Source organism: Eulemur rufifrons, chromosome 29 (genome assembly GCF_041146395.1).
Source record: "Eulemur rufifrons isolate Redbay chromosome 29, OSU_ERuf_1, whole genome shotgun sequence".
Classification (NCBI taxonomy): domain Eukaryota; kingdom Metazoa; phylum Chordata; class Mammalia; order Primates; family Lemuridae; genus Eulemur; species Eulemur rufifrons.
In genome coordinates, this window is record NC_091011.1 from 99,698,418 (window position 1) to 99,716,404 (window position 17,987).

Here is a 17,987-nt window from a genome sequence, read left to right on the forward strand (position 1 = left end):
GCTCCAAGAGGGAGGGAGCGTGACTGACCTCCCTTCTCTTCTTGGTCAGCAATTGAGCTTTACGGTTTTTCTGGGGTCCCCTTGGCCCAGGGGGGTCCATCCAGTCAGCCTGGAGGCTCAAGATTTTATTTTCGTTCTCAGCAGGGACTCAGTTGCAGGATTTTTCTGGGGTCCTCTTGGCCAAGGGAGGGTCCATTCAGTCAGAGGGGGACTGAGGGTTTCACTTTTAGTTTATGACTGCTTGTTTGCTTCATCAAACCCGCTAGAGCTGGACTTTTCTATTACTACTTAAAACGCTAACGTTTTTGGTTCCACAGGACGTGAGTCGTATTTTCCAATGCAATCACGATCTTCAAACTTCTGTGCTGGTTTCCACGTCTTGGAAACGGAACCCTTGCCGAAGCAGGAAAGGCCGGCGGCGGCGGGACAGACCGGGCGCGCGAGTTTCCAGGACACCCGGATCACGCAGGCTGAGCTGCGCACCTGCGTTTTCCGCCACCGTTTTCTGTGCTTCCGTAATCATTCACTGCAGAGCTCCACGGGCGTCTGCCGCCCGCGGGGACTGCGGGAGGGCCGGGGTCCTCCCACGCCGCTCTGCCGCGAGGCGGGCGCCCTGCGCCGCGTCTCCCCCGCGGGACAGCCCTGCGCGGGCTTCCCCGCGCCGCAGGTTTCCTCCGCCTCTTCGCGCTGGCGGCGGGCAGGGCACCGTGGATACGAGGAAGACGCAGGAGGCCCCCTGCCCAGTGGCAAACACCTGTCCCCTCGCGGCCGAGGCCGCCTCCCCGCCCCCAACCAGCCGAAGACCCGAGAACCTTCGCGAAGGCAGAGGCGGGGTGCGGCCTGCCCGCAGCCTGGCGCGGGCAGCGACGACTGCGCATGCGCGGCGTCAGGACAGGGCGGAAGTCGACGTCCCCGTGCCGCCGCCGCGTGACGCACTTCCTGTTTGTTGTTGGAGAAAGGAGAGAAAGGAAAGCGCGAGGAGCCACCACCGCGACCAGCGCAGCCGAGCCAGAGCCAAGAGGAACCCCGGGCCGCCGCCCCCCTCCCTGTTTCCCGCCGCCGGCCGCCCGTGTCCTCGGTGAGGCGCCGCTGGGGGCAGGGGGAGGCCGGAGGAGGGTCGCGTGCGAGGCCCGACCGGCGCCGGACCTGACTTGGAGCCCTGGTCGCGACGGTGGGGTGACCTGGGTCTCCGGCCTGGCCTGGGCGAAGGCGGGCCGGGCAGGGGACGGGCGCGGGCGGCCGGGGGTCTGCGGGCGTCCCCTTCTTTCCGCCTCCGTGCGGGCGCCCGGCCGGCTCCGCGGCCGTTGGGGGTGGGGCCCGCGCCCGGGGCGGCCTAGCTGGGCCGGGGGCCGGGCGGCTTGGTGTTTACTCCCTGCTTAGAGCCCGCGTCGTTGACTCTGAAACCAGAATCCGGGGAGTTTTCAGAGTGAGGTCCTCGTGGTGGGCCGTGCTGCCGAGTATGGAGGGAGACGAGCGGGCGGGCGGTGGGGACGGCAGAGCCCTGTTGGTAGCATTCTCGGCCGGTTTTTCAGAAGTTTGGTGATTAGCAAACTGACTTTCGTCGTACTTAAAAAGCCTATTTTCCTTGTTTCACTTAAAAGGATTTGAAGTGTAGTTTATGTAACTGAAGTTTATGTAACTTAGGTTTATGTAAACTCTTCGCCAACTAAGGACAGAAGTTGACACGGACAGTGCAAAATGCAGATCTTATATTGGCTCTGAAAAGGTTTTGGCGGTAGCGACTTTAAGGATGGATTGCTAGTCAGTTGTGTAAACTTCATTACTAACTTTTCCACACGAACTGTTGGAAGGAAATGGCCCGAGCAGAAGGAGTGTGCCCCGAGGGAGGTTGCCCGGGAAGCCGGAAGGCTGCAGAAGATCTGGGAAGAGTAGGCTGAGGAGCACATTTTGCTATTTTTCTACATTTTTATTTGAATTGTAGATTTGTAGTAAGATTTTATGACTAATATTTGTCAGCTAATTGATTTAGTAGAAAGGTAAGTGATCAAAAAAGGAAAGGTAAACACACAAACCATTTGAACTTGGTTGCTGCTTGTTCCTGTTTAATCACACTTTTCCTAATAATTTTACGTGTCGAAATGTTAGTTTCTGAAAGGGATTATGTGAATGTTCCCCTCTTCCCCCGTGCCCTCCCGCCCTCTTGCTGTCTCTGGGGAGGTTTAATCCAGGCTTTTCTTGTTTCCACAACTGAGAGCCTTAAGCTCCATGGGGTTGGGGCTGTGTGCTGTGTGTTAAAGTGGTGAGTACTCCATGAACACACTCATTAGTGAGCTGTGGACTTCCTGGGTTGTTCAGAACATTAAACTTGGGGGGTAAATTTCTTTGAGTAGTTGGTAGGCGTGGATGCCATGACAGGAAGTTGGAGCAAAAGAGGTGAGAAATTGGTTTTTGAAAACTGCCATACTAAGTGTGGTACCGTGCAGGATGAGAGTGGTGGGAATTTCAGAGCACTGAGAGCTTTTCAGGAATTCGAGATGAGTTCAGCATCCTACTTTCAAAGCCATCAGTGTTTTAAAATGTATTTTTTTTCTGAGTGTTACCAAAGTGTTAGCTTTGGGAGATATTTATGGCTGCAGGACAGACTTCTCTGGAGGATGGGATGGGGGGAGTATTTAATACTCTGAAGACTAAGTTGTGGGTATGGAATTATAGTGTGATACCTGCTACTAAGTGTCATACAACAGCTTTCCGTTTTAAGCAAAACCATTATTTTTAAGAAACAAGGGTAAAACCATTTTACCTTGAATTACCTCTGTTTCCATCCATCACCACAGTCAACAGGTTTCAACCTGGATAACTCAAAAACTAGGTTTGGAGATGGGGTGGTCTTTTGCTTTTTTAACAGTTTTAAACAGGGCACTTCAAAACTTGGTAAATTATTTGTAATTTTCCTGAATGTGTCACAACATGACTTGTTTTTTTCCCCTGAGTGTAACCAGTAAGACAGCACACGTATGACACCTTACTGTTGCTCTTGTGTGAAGGTCAACTTGTGTTGGTTAAGGCTTACACATGAAATACATACTTTTATTTTATTTTATTTTATTATTATTTTTTTTTTATTTGAGACAGAGTCTTGCTTTGTTGCCCTGGCTAGAGTGAGTGCCGTGGCGTCAGCCTAGCTCACAGCAACCTCAAACTCCTGGGCTTAAGCGATCCTCCTGTCTCAGCCTCCCGAGTAGCTGGGACTACAGGCATGCGCCACCATGCCCGGCTAATTTTTTTCTATATATATTTTAGTTGTCCATATAATTTCTTTCTATTTTTTAGTAGAGACGGGGTCTCGCTCTTGCTCAGGCTGGTCTCGAACTCCTGACCTCGAGCGATCCACCCGCCTCGGCCTCCCAGAGTGCTAGGATTACAGGCGTGAGCCACCGCGCCCGGCCATGAAATACTTTTAAATCACTTCTGATGCCTATTGATAATGAGTTAGAGAATATAGTCGGCCTTTATATTTGTGAGAACGGGATTTAAAAAAACCTCCCCCCCACCACACTTTGAAATGATTGTGTTAAAAATCTGGTTTGGTTTAAATTTGCCCAGAACACCACCTAGTGGTGAGAGGTGTGTACCACGGGCTCGTTGGCAAGTGAGAATGGGCCGGGGCAGCAGGATTTAACAAATACAAATGGTGTAGTTCCTCCTTGATGAATAGAATTTGAGAACCACAGTCGAAGGAAAGGAGGTTAATGAGAAGAAAAGTGAAGCTGGTGAAAATAAGAATATGTTAGAAATGATCATTTCTGAATGGAAAGACAGTGATACAGCCAAGCTGGAGAAAATGATTTAGTAGATGTCAGCTAGTAAAAATTTGATGCCGTTATTGATATTAGTAAGGTGTTTTGTCGAACTTTATATTTTTGGATGGAAATACAAAATCGTAGTCAAAACCTGTTGTGTTATTGGAGGCATTTTACATGAGAAGTAAATTTAAGAGACACCTTTAAGGTGAGGAAGATTAATTTCTGGAAATGTAAGTATTTCAGTATCTATCAAAGGGGAGGAAGTTTTTTTAATGTCTCTCAGACCTTATTTCAAAAGCAACAGAATTTGAGTTGTTTTTTTTCTGGTTAGTCTATGTCCTGGTTACCGTCCAGTGATTAACAATGGAATCCAGAATTTAGGAAAGTTGGACAAATATGTATAACCTACAGTTTTCAGTTTGCTGGCTTTGGAGACTGATTACTTGACCTTTTTTTTTTTTTTTTTTTCCTCGATGAAAGGGAGTTATTCAAGGCTGTAACTACCTAATAGGTGATGACTGCCAGTTGAAAGAATGGTCTTTAATAGTGAGTAATGGAGGGAATAACTTCCTGTGTTTGTTTTAGGACTATTTTAGGACATATTGGATAGGAATGTAACATAAGTAGGTGATCTGTGATAAGGAATCATAACTCAGTACTGTGGTTTTTTCCTTCTTTTCCCTACCTGATTACATTTTGTTTGGGAATTCATCACATGATGAGACGACACTTGGGAAACTTCTCCACGTTTATTATTTGTTTTATTTTAAACTCGTGGCCTGCCTCTATTCCATTAAGCAGATAGTATTGTACTGAATTATTTGATGCCACAACATGATTTGAACTCCTCTTTAAAAAATGTTTTAAGGCCGGGCACGGTGGCTCACGCCTGTAATCCTAGCGCTCTGGGAGGCCAAGGTGGGTGGATCGCTCGAGGTCAGGAGTTCGAGACCAGCCTGAGCAAGAGTGAGACCCCGTCTCTCCTTAAAATAGAAAGAAATTATCTGGACAGCTAAAAATATATATACAAAAAATTAGCCGGGCATGGTGGTGCATGCCTGTAGTCCCAGCTACTCGGGAGGCTGAGGCAGGAGGATCACTGGAGCCCAGGAGTTTGGGGTTGCTGTGAGCTAGGCTGACACCATGGCACTCTAGCCCGGGCAACAGAGTGAGACTCTCTCAAAAAAAGAAAAGGAAAAAAAAAAATGTTTTAAAATTAGCCATTTTCTAGAAGTAATGAGTATTTTAATTAGCTGGTTTTTAAGCTAAGGGTAGTGGAATGTCCTCAATGGCCACGTGACCTGTCTTGAATTACATCACGTACGGCCGCATATGGTGTGAGTGGTGTTCAGGGGCGGACAGCAGTGAACGGCTTTCTGGAAGAAGGACCCTTTTCCCCCTTCAGCTCCATATTCAGCATTGGATCTCCTTTATTGGGGCAAAGGAATTTGTTTTTGTGGGGTTTTTTCTTTTGTTTGGGTGAAAAGACTTGGAGGGAGACCTTTTTTGCAAGTAGAGCAGAGTTTCTTAGGTGCTGGATGGAGAGATGTTTGAAAATGGCCTCATGCATGGAAAGATAGTCAATTAATGTACTATAACTTTGTTTAGGTGGATGGCTAAGATTTGGGTCGTAGAGTAGGAAAAGCATAAAAGTCCACATACTGAACTTGAGGTCCTTGTCTCAGTGATAACCTGCCACATAATGACAGTGGCACCGTAAGATTACAGTCGAACTGAAAAATTCCTGTCGCCTAGTGACGTCTTGTTTATGGTGACGCTGGTGTAAACAAGCCTACTGTGCTGCCAGTTGCATGAAGGTATAGCACATGCAATTATGTGCAGTTCATAATATTTAATAAAACGAACTGTTACTGATGTGTTTACTGTACTTTTTTTTAAGTCATTATTTTGGTGGGTATTCCTACTTTGAAGAAAAAAGTTAACCATAAAACAGCCTCAGGCACGTCCTTCTGGAGATATTCCAGAAGGCATGGTTATCATAGGGGGTGACAGCTCCCTGCATTGTTGCTCTGAAGGCCTTCCAGTGGGACAAGACACAGGGTCTGAAGACGGTGATATAGACGATCCTGGCTGTGTGTAGGCCTAGGCAAATGTGTGTGTCTTAGTTTTTGAGACAGGGTCTTGCTCTGTCACCTCAGTGTAGTGCATAGCTCACTGCAACCTCAGACTCCTGGGCTCAAGTGATCCTCCTGCCTCAGCCTCCCGACATGCTGGGATTACAGGTGTGAGCCAGCGTGCCAGGCTTATACTGTATTTTTACTGTGTATTTCCTATGTTTAGATATGCTTAGACACACAAATACCATAGGGTTATCATTGCTTACAGTGTTTAGGACAGTAACATGCCATGTAGGTCTGTAGACTAGCAGCAGTAACTCACCACATAGCCTAGGCATGTAGTAGACTGTACCATCTAGATTTGTGTACGTACACTCGGATAGTCTCACCATGAAGTCACCTAATTATGCATTCTTGGAACATTGTGACAGCATGGCTATATTTGTAGTAATCATATTGGGTGCATATATTCTCTTAAATTTCATTAAGACCATGGGGCACAGTAATGGCTTTTTAAAATTCACTTTTAGAAAGTTATGAAAATAAAAATCTTGTAAATTAAAGGAGCCAACTGAGCTGTGCAAAAAACTTAGCTTTTTAAAGCTAACTCGTGATGGAAGACCTCAAATAGCTGAAACTTTGATGTATGATTTCTAGTCAAAGCTGGTAGTAAATACAGTTTCACGGATAAGAACACAGGGGATAGGGCAGGGCCCAGTGGCTCATGCCCATAATCCTAGCACTCTGGGAGGTCCAGGCTGGAGGATTGCTTGAGCTCAGGTGTTCAAGACTACTCTGAGCACAGGACCAAGATCTTGTCTGCACTAAAAGTAGAAAAATTAGATGGGTGTCCTGGTGAGCACCTGTTGTTCCAGCTACTTGGGAGGCTGAGGCAGGAGGATCGCTTGAGCCCAGGAGTTTGAGGTTGCTGTGAGCTGGGCTGACGCCACGGCACTCCAGCCTCACTGGAGTGGATAGCAGGTTTAAAGGCGAGGTGATGTTTCAGGCCCCTCCCTTCCATGAGACTAACTGGCCCACTGGCCGTCTCAAGGTCCTGTCTGATAGGGGTCTTTTCTGTTTGTTTTTGGCAGTAAATTTGGTACCTCTATAGTAATGGCCCAGGATATGTCATGACATTTTTTTTTTTTGACAGAGTCTCACTCTGTTGCCCGGGCTAGAGTGAGTGCCGTGGCGTCAGCCCAGCTCACAGCAACCTCAAACTCCTGGGCTCAAGCGATCCTCCTGTCTCAGCCTCCCGAGTAGCTGGGACTACAGGCATGCGCCACCATGCCTGGCTAATTTTTTCTGTATATATTTTTAGCTGTCCATATAATTTCTTTCTATTTTTAGTAGAGATGGGGTCTCGCTCTTGCTCAGGCTGGTCTCGAACTCCTGAGCTCAAACGATCCGCCCACCTCGGCCTCCCAGAGAGCTAGGATTACAGGCGTGAGCCACCGTGCCCGGCCATGACATTTGTTTTACATTTTCTGTAGCAGTGGTGTTTTCTTGGTAGCTAGAGCTTCATGAGTGTAAAAATCCTGTCATCTCCTGCATACTGGTTTGCATGCAGTTGATGTCAAGTATTTAACTATCCTTGTATTTAGCCATGAGGTGTTAATTTTGGTCAGAGAAAGTCTAAAGTTAGTAAAGTGGGCTTTTGCAGGAAGCCAGTTGGCTTGGGAACCTGTAAGGGCCTTTCCAGTGTCTTTGCAGTGGTAAGCAGAATAGAGGTTAGTAGGCACTTCTGTGGGGACTTTTCTGCACTTTTTCTTACAGCAAAAGGAGAATCTCAGACTTTGTAAATAACTTAGACTTATTTTTCCTGGAATTCAACCTTAAGAATGTTCTAGTAGTAAAATTTATAAGTGCAAATGATAGTTCACTTGTGGAGTAATTGCAGAAGATATGCTAGCTAATTTAGCTTTGGCAGTCAGAACTTAGGAAGTACCCTGGTTCAAGTGTAAGCCACAGCAGAGACGTGGGTGTTTGAACCAGGAGCGCCTTGTGTGTTGCCTGTCAGCCCTCATCCTGGTACTGTACATGTGAGTTTATTTGCTGGGTGAGCGGGATTGGACCCGTAGAGGTTAGAAGAGGAAGTGTGTTAATTTGTAGACAGGGAGAAGAGCTGAAGTCTTACCTTGGAGTGGACAGTTGTGCTGTGAGGGCAGACGCTTCTGTCAGCAGTGTGTCTCCTTGGATGCGCCAAAGCTTTCCGTATTGGCAGGACCATTTAAATGTAATGTAATAAAGTGGGAATTGAGGGGCTTGGGCTTTGTCATTCACAGTCTTTGGGGTCATCTTATAGCTGTTTGGGTACAGTGCATTGGATGCAGGATTCTCCTCGGCTCAGTCTGGATGTGAACATATAAAATTTGGTTCTGATCACAATCTCTGGCATTCATCGTGTGTGCCATGACATTTTAATGTTTGGCTAATCTGGCTTGGTTAGTCTGACTTCATCCTGGTAAGTGGACGGGCAGTTCTGGGCTTACATTCTAGAGGAGTATTTGTGTCGTTTGCTGGAGGAGCTTGTTGGAAGTGCAGATTCACAGGCTACTGTAGTTTGGTGAAATAGCATCTTCTGGAATGGGTCCTCTTTTAGTCACATTGCTTCATTTTCATGCCTACTCCAGTGACAGTGTGGTGTGTAGATGGCCACTTGGTTTCTGTGTGTACTTGCTTTTCCTTCCCAGGATCTCTTGCCTCCCCAGCAGCTGCTGATCCTCACAGTTCGTTGCCTACTTTTTACTTTTCCTGATTTAGTTCAGAGTTTTAGCTGCACCCAATCATCGCTGTCAACTTAACCACTTTTTTCCAGCCCTAGCAGTGTATAGCACCGAATGGGTGTCCCCATGTTGAAAGAGTGAATATTGGAACATGCGGTTAAGACCTGGGTGTGTGCCTGTAGGAAGCTGAGGTGGGAGAATTGCTTGAGCTCAGGAGTTTAAAAGGCCAGCCTGGGCAATATAGCGAGACCTTGTCTCTTTACAAAAAAAAAGGTGGTTGTGGTGCACACCTGTACTCCCAGCTACTCTGGAGGCTGAGGTGGGAGGATTGCTGGAGACCAGGAGTTCAAGGCTGCAGTGAGCTACGATCATGCCACTGCACTCCAGCCTGGGTGGCAGTGAGACTCCGTCCCTTGAAAAAAAAAAAGAAAGAAAAGAAAAAAACTTGGCCTCCCTTGATTTCATTAATGATTTGTTCAAAATTTAACAAGCAGGTGGAAAAAATGGACAAAGGATGTAGACAAACAGTTCATAGGAGTCAAAGTTACAGATGGTTCTTGAATGTGAAAAGAGGCTTAACTGTATAAGCAAAACAATGAGGGATGAGATTTCACTGACAAGGTTGAGGTTGGAACAGTTAAACCGGTCAGTAATTGTTTTTGAAGGCCAGGAAGAACTTGAGGCCAATGCTAGTCTAAACTCTGTGGAGAGGAGTCAGGCAGCGTCTTTGTTTTTGAGGGCATACGTTCTTTTCCGCAGAAATTCCTGCAACTCAGAGATGTGACCAGGAGGGCAGCTCTGGAGAGCCTGGGCTGACTGACCCCTCCTCCGTGCGGCCTGTCACCCGAGCCGGTCACTCAGCCTCCTGGCTCAGGTCTCCCAGCCAGGAGATGAGGACAGCGATAGTGTGGGGCATTGTGTGAGGGTGGAAGGGAGGGAAGATAGTTTCTCAGACGCTCAGACGTTGGCTGTTGTGACCATGACTTCTGTGAGTGTGTGCAGATACTTGTTACAGGGTGGTTAGAGATTTGGATGATTGTTGACATTGCCAGTGCAGGACCTGTAGTGCGTTGGGCCGGAACAGGCGGACTTCGGAGAGAACGGACAGCTTGCTCTGTTGGGAGGGACGTTCTCCCAAGACTACTCCGAAAGGGGTGGGGGCACTCTGGAAGGCTTGCAGCTCCCTGAGGGGCTGTTGGTACAGGTTTTAGATCTGTTCAACTCAAGGAAAGAGAACCTGCAGCAGTGATTCTCTACCTCCCCCCACCCCCACCGGGGATTTCCAGCTGTGCCTGGGGACTTTTTAATGGTCAGAGCTAGGGCTGAGTGTGGGAGGATTGCTTGAGGCCAGGAGTTGGAGGTTACAGTGAACTGTGATTATGTCTCTGCACTCCAGCCTGGGCGACAGATCGGAACTGTGTCTGGGTGAAAAAACCCCAAACGAACTGGGGAGGTGCTGCTGGCAGCTGGTGGGTGAGACCATGGTCTGCTAGACAGCCCACAGTGCGGGACAGACCCCACGGCAAAGGCGTGTCCAGCCCAGATTGTCAGTTAGGCTCAGACCCTGACCCAGAGGGAAGCTCAGGCTGGGAAGGAAGCGGCGGGGTGCCCCTGGCCTTGCCTGTTACTTCTCTCTCTGGTGCTGCTGGAGTGAAATACTTTGTAGGTACTTTTGCTCTGACTCTAGGAGCCCCCAGATAAGTCTTTTCCTCTTTCTCCCACAGTATTAGGGTTATAGGCATGAGCCACTGTGCCCGACCTTGAAATTCTTTTTCTATGAAGTAGGCAGTTAAATTTTAAGAACAGAATCCTTCCTGTCTACCACAGTGCCCTCTTCCCCGTTGGACTTGACATGTTTTCACTTTGAAAGGGAAAAGTGTGGCCTGTAAATAGTATTTTTCCAAATTTGCCCTTCATTTTTTAAAAAAATTTATTAAAATTTCCTTATGTCTTTTTTGTTTGTTTGTTTGAGACAGGGTCTCACTCTGTTCCCCGGGCTAGAGTGAGTGCCGTGGCGTCAGCCTAGCTCACAGCAACCTCAGACTCCTGGGCTCAAGCAATCCTCCTGCCTCAGCCTCCGAGTAGCCAGGACTGCAGGCATGCGCCACCATGCCCGGCTATTTTTTTCTATATATTTTTAGTTGCCCGGCTTATTTCTTTCTATTTTTTTAGTAGAGACGGGGTCTTGCTCTTGCTCAGGCTGGTCTCGAACTCCTGACCTTGAGCGATCCACCCGCCTCAGCCTCCTAGAGTGCTAGGATTACAGGGGTGAGCCACCGCGCCTGGCCTTGTCTTTTTAAATACATACATATATATTTTTTTTTCTTTTTTTTTTTTTTGTACAGATTCAGAGAAACTTCTCTAGTAACAGACTACAGAAATGATTCCTGAAAAGTATAGCCTTAATATATATATTTCTTGACTTAGACTCTCCTTCCGTTGCCCTGGCTAGAGTGCAGTGGCGTCATTGTAGCTCACTGCACCCTCATACTCCTGGGCTCAAGTGATCCTCTTTCCTCGGCCTCCCAGAGTGCTAGGATTGCAGGTGTGAGCCACCGCACCTCGCCTGTCCTTCAATTCTTAAGCCATTTAAGGGCTTCTGCAGCGAGAATTGGTTGTGCAGGCCTAGTATTCTACTTAATAGCTAACAAAAGTGATTCTATCATTAACATCCATACTCATTGCCCTTCCATTTTTTTTTCTTTTTTTAAAATTTATTTCAGGATATTATGAGGGTACAAACGTTTTGGTTACATTTTATGTCTTTGCCTCACCCAAGTGAGGTTTAGAGGCTTGCTCTTCCCCTCTACGATGCACACTGTGTCCATTAGTTGTGAGTTTACCCCCCTCTCCCAACCCACTAATCCCTGGAGAATATTACTACCACGTGAGCACCATAGTGTTGATCAGTTACTGCCAATTTGACGGTGACCATTTTTAAGGAAAATCTTTTAGGGATGTTTCAGGAGGAGGAGAAGTAAAGGCCTTCAAGGACTTTTAGCATTTAATTTTTTTTGAGACAGAGTCTCGCTCTGTTGCCCGGGCTAGAGTGCCGTGGTGTCAGCTTAGCTCACTGCAGTCTCCAGCTCCTGGGCTCAAGCGATCCTCCTGCCTCAGCCTCCTGAGTAAGTGGGACTTACAGACACGCACCACTATGCCCAGCTATTTTTTTCTATTTTTAGTAGACATGGGGTCTCACTCTTGCTCAAGCTGGTCTTGAACTCCTGACCTCAAGCGATCCTCTCACCTCAGCTTCCCAGAGTGCTAGGATTACAGGAGTGAGCCACTGCACCCAGCTAGTCTGAGATTTTTTTTTAGGGGCACACTCCCTCCCCTTTTTAATGCCCCCCCTTTAGATGTATTCTGCGTATATTTTGCTTATTAGAGTAGAGGATTTTTTTTTTTTTTTGTATTCAAAAAAACATGCAATTATTCAGCTAATTGGAACCCTGGAACAGACCATGACCTTGGTCATAGAATTTTTGAAAAAGTCAATGTTTTAAGTCTGCTTGGATTTTGAATCCAGAAGAGAGAGCTGTCTGAAAGATAGCTGGGACCCTGGTCTGTGTGGTGGTGGGTGTCTCGCCTGTGCCACACCGACCTGCCAAGGGGCTGTCGGAGGCATCTGTTCCTGGGAGTCAGAACGTGTCGGGGTGCGGAAGTTATTCCTGATAATGCTGGTATTCAGGGGTCTCCCATCTGAGAGTGGTATTGCTGCACTTCCTTGGTATTTGCCTTGTGCATCTTTCCTAGCCTCTGAGTTAGAATTTTTCTGTTTCTTTAAAAAGTACAGTGTAGTTTAAAAAAAGTTCGATTTTAGAATGTCTTTAATCTTTATTTCCAGTTACTGTGTTTATTGAGGTGTTTGGGTTACACAAGTTGATGTTTGTAGAACACGTAGATTGTGCCAGGCTACACATGTATTTAAACTCTTATTATATGCTTTTTCATAATTCCCTAGCTCCCTGTGTGCACCGTCTCCCCCCACCCCAGTTTCTGGCATGAAGTTCACATTTTACTTGTTTTCTGTTCATGTTTGTCTTTCTAGTCTGGCGTGTGGGCTGTCCCTCCTGCCTTCCAGAGTAACAGCCTGTGCCCTGCTTGCCTCCCAAGTGGTGACAGGCCCTTAGAGTGAGTAGAGCCTGTTCCGTTTCGCTACTTCTGGAACCTTAGTAGCCAGTTTCAGCATCACATGTTTCCTCTTTGATCCTGGCCTTCTCATCTTTAGAATTACGTCGAACCTTCTTATCCTATTTCCATGTCTCTGCACTGAACCTGGATAATGGCCTTAGCTCTCACTTCCACATCACAAGCCCTGTCTAGCTCTCTGGAATCCTTAAGTTTCAAATGGCTGTGTTAATAACTGTCCTTACTGCCATTTTGATTCGTTAACAAACCTGCAGGTTGACACAAACATTTCCATTCCTCTTACCACAATTCTTTTATGCATACTTGGCGGGGTGTGTGTTTCTCAGTCTGAATGCTTTCCTTCTGTCTGGGATTGGGCTGTGAGCTGATCTGCACAGGGATTGTTCGCTGTAGGAATCTCTGTGATCTGAGTTGCAGAGACTCTTATTTCTCCCAGAATAGCGTTCGAAGATTATGAATCGGATTCTGTTTTGCCTGTTTTAGGTTTTTAGGGCTGCGTGTTCTGAGGGGTGTTTCTCCTTCCCTCTTCCCTGCAGTTCACTAGGAAGTTTTTCCTATTCCCCGTTAATGTAGGTGTGTTAGTTGCAGCTGCTGCCTGCCTGTGCCTCTAAAACAAGGCAGCCTGGAAACCCCAAATCCCGCCCCATCAATGCACAAGCTTCGTCTCTTGTGCTTTCTTCTAATTTTCTGGTTGTTACTGGCACCCTGGGTGTGTCATTCTATCCTAGGAGCTGAGCTGTCTCTTTAAATTTGCTATATTTTAGCTAATATTCTGGGTATTTGTGCTAAGAGGTGGTTCTCTATTAGATTGTTGTGTGATATGTTTAGTTTTTTTCTTGTTTTGGGTTCCTGGACTGGTAACAAACAGATTGCATTTTTTTTTTTTGGAGACAGGGTCAGTCTGCATTGCCCAGCTGGAGTGCAATGGTGTTGTCATAGCTCACTGTATTTCACACTGTACCTCGAACTGCTGGGCTCACACCATCCTTGTGCCTCAGCCTCTGGGGTAGCTGGGACTGCAGCCGCGCATCACCATGCCTGGTTAATTTTTCTGTTTTTTTTCAGAGACAGAGTCTTGCTGTGTAGCTCAGGCTGGTCTGGAACTCCTGGCCTCAAGCCATCCTCCTGCCTTAGCCTCCCAAAAAGATTACATTTTTGTGTATTTCTTCTTAACCCTCTTACATAGTTACTCCATGAATATTTAGTGAGGGTTGTGTAGGCAGATGTGCACACACATGCTGAGTCATGAGGTAAAAATATTTTTTTCATACTGTGGATTGCTTTCTAAATTTGGAAAGTAAAAATACAGTGAAACTGTACATCTTGTTTTGAGAAATGGAATAACTTATAATGTGGCATTATTTAACCTTGACATTGTTCAGCCTTAGCAACACATGTTTTTAGGAAGGTTAAGATCTCATGTATTTGTTTACAATGAGAATATTTCTTTTGAAACTCTCCAAAACTAAGGTTTCTGGGAAGGCGCCTGAAAGCCTAGCTTCAGTTTTGGACCAAGTGGCTTGGTTTATTGGGGAAAGCTAACATGGTGTAGACCTGTTCAGTGCAATTTCTTGATCTTTGGTTTAATAAAATGATTTAGCTAGTCAAATTTAAAGGAGTAAATTGGTTGGGGCACTTACATCTCAAAGAAGCAGGATGTGTGTAGTTCCTGGTTGTGGGACAGGTGGCCGAGCACAATGGATTTTCCGTGTCCTACTCTGTGAAGTAGGAAGGGAACCCAGGGACCCACCGGTGAAGCTAATCTCTCCTGCTGGTTTTGGACTGAAGGTAATCTGGGGTGGTGACATCCACAAGGCAATACTATATCTGTCTGGCGGCGGATGGGTGGGAGTTTGAAGCCAGAGGGTAAAGTTAACCCTGATAACTCTGCATTCAGAAACCTTTCCTTTTTCTGTTGGGAGATGAGTGAGAGGGACAGAACGGTGGAAGGGCAGCTTTCTGTTCTGACCTGCAGTTTCTTCAGGCCAGGGACAGTGTGTTCGTCCTCGGCGCACGAGTCTTGCCCAACGCCTGGCACAGGCGTGTGTTGAAGGAAGGGGGTGGCTGGTGTTTTCTGAGCGTGGCCCACGTGGGAAAACAGGACACTCATGGAGAGCGTGTCAGCTCGTGGTCAGGTGGCCGCCGAGTCTCAGAGTCGCCTGCACCTTTTATTTAGTTTGGGCTGTTAGGCTATTTTAGAGCTTTTTTTTCTCTATCTAGAAGGGTTTTAAGACATGAGTTTTGGAATCAGTTCCCAGAGAAGAGGCCTTGGCCTGACAGGTGAGGGTTAGCTGACAGAAGCTCTCTCTGGGCCAGCAGGTGCTGGGTGACTCTCCCGCCCAGCTCCCCACCCTGGTGACCCACCCAGCCCTGCAGTCTTGTCACTGACCGCCTATTTTTAATTGCAGGACCTGTTCCCACAATCAGTTAAAACATGGTGGATTATTATGAAGTTCTAGGCGTGCAGAGACATGCCTCAGCCGAGGATATTAAAAAGGCGTAAGTAATTTTATTTCTGAAATAATACACCTGGGCAGTCGTACATTGGTAATTAGGTAGTATAACTCTTTCTGTTGCTATTAAAATGGCTTTTAATGTTACGTAACAGTCTTTGAATGCCACATAGGTCAATTTGAACTTTAGAAAACAGTTAACAAGTGAGCGTTTGCAGCCGGGGACCTGGGTGTAGCCCTTCGCTCCTCAGGCCCGCGGTGCATGCTGTCCCTTTGCCTTGCTGTGGCGGAGTCACGTCTGTTTGAAGTCGATGAAAAAATCACGGGGGCTGTGAAATAATCCCCGATCTTACACTGGACTTGGAAATGGAGCTGACCTGGCACTTTTCCCAGGGAGGGGCCCAGAGCCCAGTGCCCTGACTCCCTGGTGTGGTTGCCGGCCCAGCCGCTCCCCTCAGAGGCCGCCCTGCTCTGCGTGAGGTCTGAGATCTCCGCTGCCTGCCGCTGCTCCTGCGTGTGACAAGGGCCTGGCCAGCAAGAGGAGGGCAAGTCCCAGGTCACAGACAGCTCTCAGGGTCATCTGGATCCAGGGGTGGGGAACCTGTGGCCTTCCAGATCCCCAAGTGTGGTTCCTTGATTGAATCCAAACTTCACAGGACCAATCCCTTTCTTAAAATGATTTGTTGTGTATAATTTGGTTTCAGTCAAAAGACTGCACTCAAGAATCCAGATAGCTATTAACTATCAACGTGTAGAGTATATAGCAGAAAAGTCACAATGCAGGTTTTTTTTTTTTTTTATTTAAATGAGATAGTCTCACTCTGTCACCAAAGCTAGAGTGAAGTGGGGTCATCGTAGCTCACTGCTGCAGCCTCAGACTCCTGGGCTCCAGCCATCCTTTTAACCTCAGCCTCCCTGGGACTATAGGAGCACACCTGGCTAATGTTTTCTTTCTTTCTTTTTTTTTTTTTTTTTTGGTAGAAACAGGGTCTGGTGGGTGGTTTGTTTTTTTTTTTTTTTTTGACAGAGTCTCACTCTGTTGCCTGGGCTAGAGTGCTGTGGCATCATCCTAGCTCATAGCAACCTCAAACTCCTGGGCTCGAGTGATCGTCTTGCCCCAGCCTCCTGAGTAGCTGGGACTACAGGCTTATGCCACCATGCCTGGCTAATTTTTTCTATATATATTTTTAGTTGTCCAGATAATTTCTTTCTATTTTTAGTAGAGATGGGGTCTCACTCTTGCTCAGGCTGGTCTCGAACTCCTGAGCTCAAACGATCCACCGGCTTTGGCTTCCCAAAGTGTTGGGATTACAGGGGTGAGCCACTGCGCCCAGCTAGTCTGAGATTTTTTTTTAGGGGCACACTCCCTCCCCTTTTTAATGCCATCCCCCCCCCCCTTTAGATGTATTCTGCATATATTTTGCTTATTAGAGTAGAGGATTTTTTTTTTTTGTATTCAAAAAACATGCAATTATTCAGCTAATTGGAACCCTGGAACAGACCATGACCTTGGTCATAGAATTTTTGAAAAAGTCAGTGTTTTAAGTCTGTTTGGATTTTGAATCCAGAAGAGAGGGCTGTCTGAAAGATAGCTGGGACCCTGGTCTGTGTGGTGGTGGGTGTCTCGCCTGTGCCACACCGATCTGCCAAGGGGCTGTCGGAGGCATCTGTTCCTGGGAGTCAGAATGTGTCGGGGTGCGGAAGGTGGCATTGGGTCCTCACTGCTCAGTGACCAGGGCTGCCTTCTCCATGGAGTCTCCCTGCTTGCTCAGCCCAGTCAGCACAAGTTCATGTTGTGAATACTTTGATCCTCAAACATTTTGCTGTCTATAAGCTCGTTTGTATACTGCTATCTGGATTCTAGAACTTGTGTATTTCATCCTAGGGAAAAGGGAGGTTTTTTTTAATTAAAAGTGGTGTTAGCCTCACTAGCTGGCAACTGTGAAACCATTTTCTTGCCTAATTGTTAGTTTCAAAAACCTAGTTGATTTCTGGACTTTGGACGTGACCAGTGCCTTTTACTCTTTTCAAGGTATCGAAAACTGGCGCTGAAGTGGCACCCAGATAAAAATCCTGAGAATAAGGAAGAAGCAGAGAGGAAATTCAAACAAGTAGCCGAGGCGTATGAAGTGTTATCAGACGGTGAGCAACACTGACCTTGAGAAGGATCTGAGGGGTGGCTTAGGGCAGGAGGAGGGTCTTGGGACCCTCCCAGAGTGGGTAGCGAAGTGTAGACACAAGGGACACATTGGGTGCCAGCTGGATTTGGGGCCTGCTAAGAATGTCAGGTAACAGGCCACTCTTTAACAGAATTTTAAGAGGAAACCTGTTGTAATCATTGCCGGCACCAACACTTAAAACACGACCAGCCTTGCTTTCTCTGTTGACACTGTTCCTCTGTTTTAAAGGAAATCCCAGACGTTTATTTATTTCACAAGTCTGAAAACACATAAAAACACTGGTAGTTGAAATCTTTTTGAAATGTGGCATTTATCGTCTTAAACTGTTGAGCTTTAACTGTTCTTCAGACTTTTTTAAGGGTGCGGGGGTGGAGTCTGGCTGCATTGCCAGGCTGGACTCCTGGGCTCAAGCTGTCCTGTGTCTCTGCCTCCGTGGCGTCCGGGACTGCAGGCGCATTCCCAGCCCGTGCGTTGGAGTTCTGAGCTGGGCTGATACTGAAGACGGGCCCCATTGTTCACATTTTTTGGTCCTTGTGTGTGTGCTAATTTGGTATCCCAGATTTGTGGGTTTCACATGCCAATACCATTAGAAAAATTGAGGATTAAACTGAAGCTTTGTATTTGACATAAAACACAC

General features: G+C 46.9%; 1 protein-coding gene and 1 pseudogene across 2 annotated transcripts in view; one reads left to right on the top strand and one right to left on the bottom strand.

Annotated features, from left to right (window-relative positions):
- The first annotated feature begins 945 nt into the window (after window positions 1–945).
- Window positions 946–17,987, top strand: part of DNAJB6 (DnaJ heat shock protein family (Hsp40) member B6) — a 60,070-nt gene continuing 43,028 nt past the window's right edge. Inside the window, exons 1-3 of one of the 2 annotated variants that reach the window (XM_069462339.1) lie at window positions 946–1,078; window positions 15,126–15,216; window positions 17,203–17,312. In XM_069462339.1, the coding sequence (XP_069318440.1) occupies window positions 15,152–15,216; window positions 17,203–17,312 (175 nt within the window). In that variant the 5' untranslated portion in view covers window positions 946–1,078; window positions 15,126–15,151. The remainder of the gene's footprint in view (window positions 1,079–15,125; window positions 15,217–17,202; window positions 17,313–17,987) is intronic. The other variant, XM_069462340.1, reaches the window with a different exon arrangement.
- On the bottom strand, window positions 10,894–10,972 carry LOC138377634 (small nucleolar RNA U3; annotated as a pseudogene).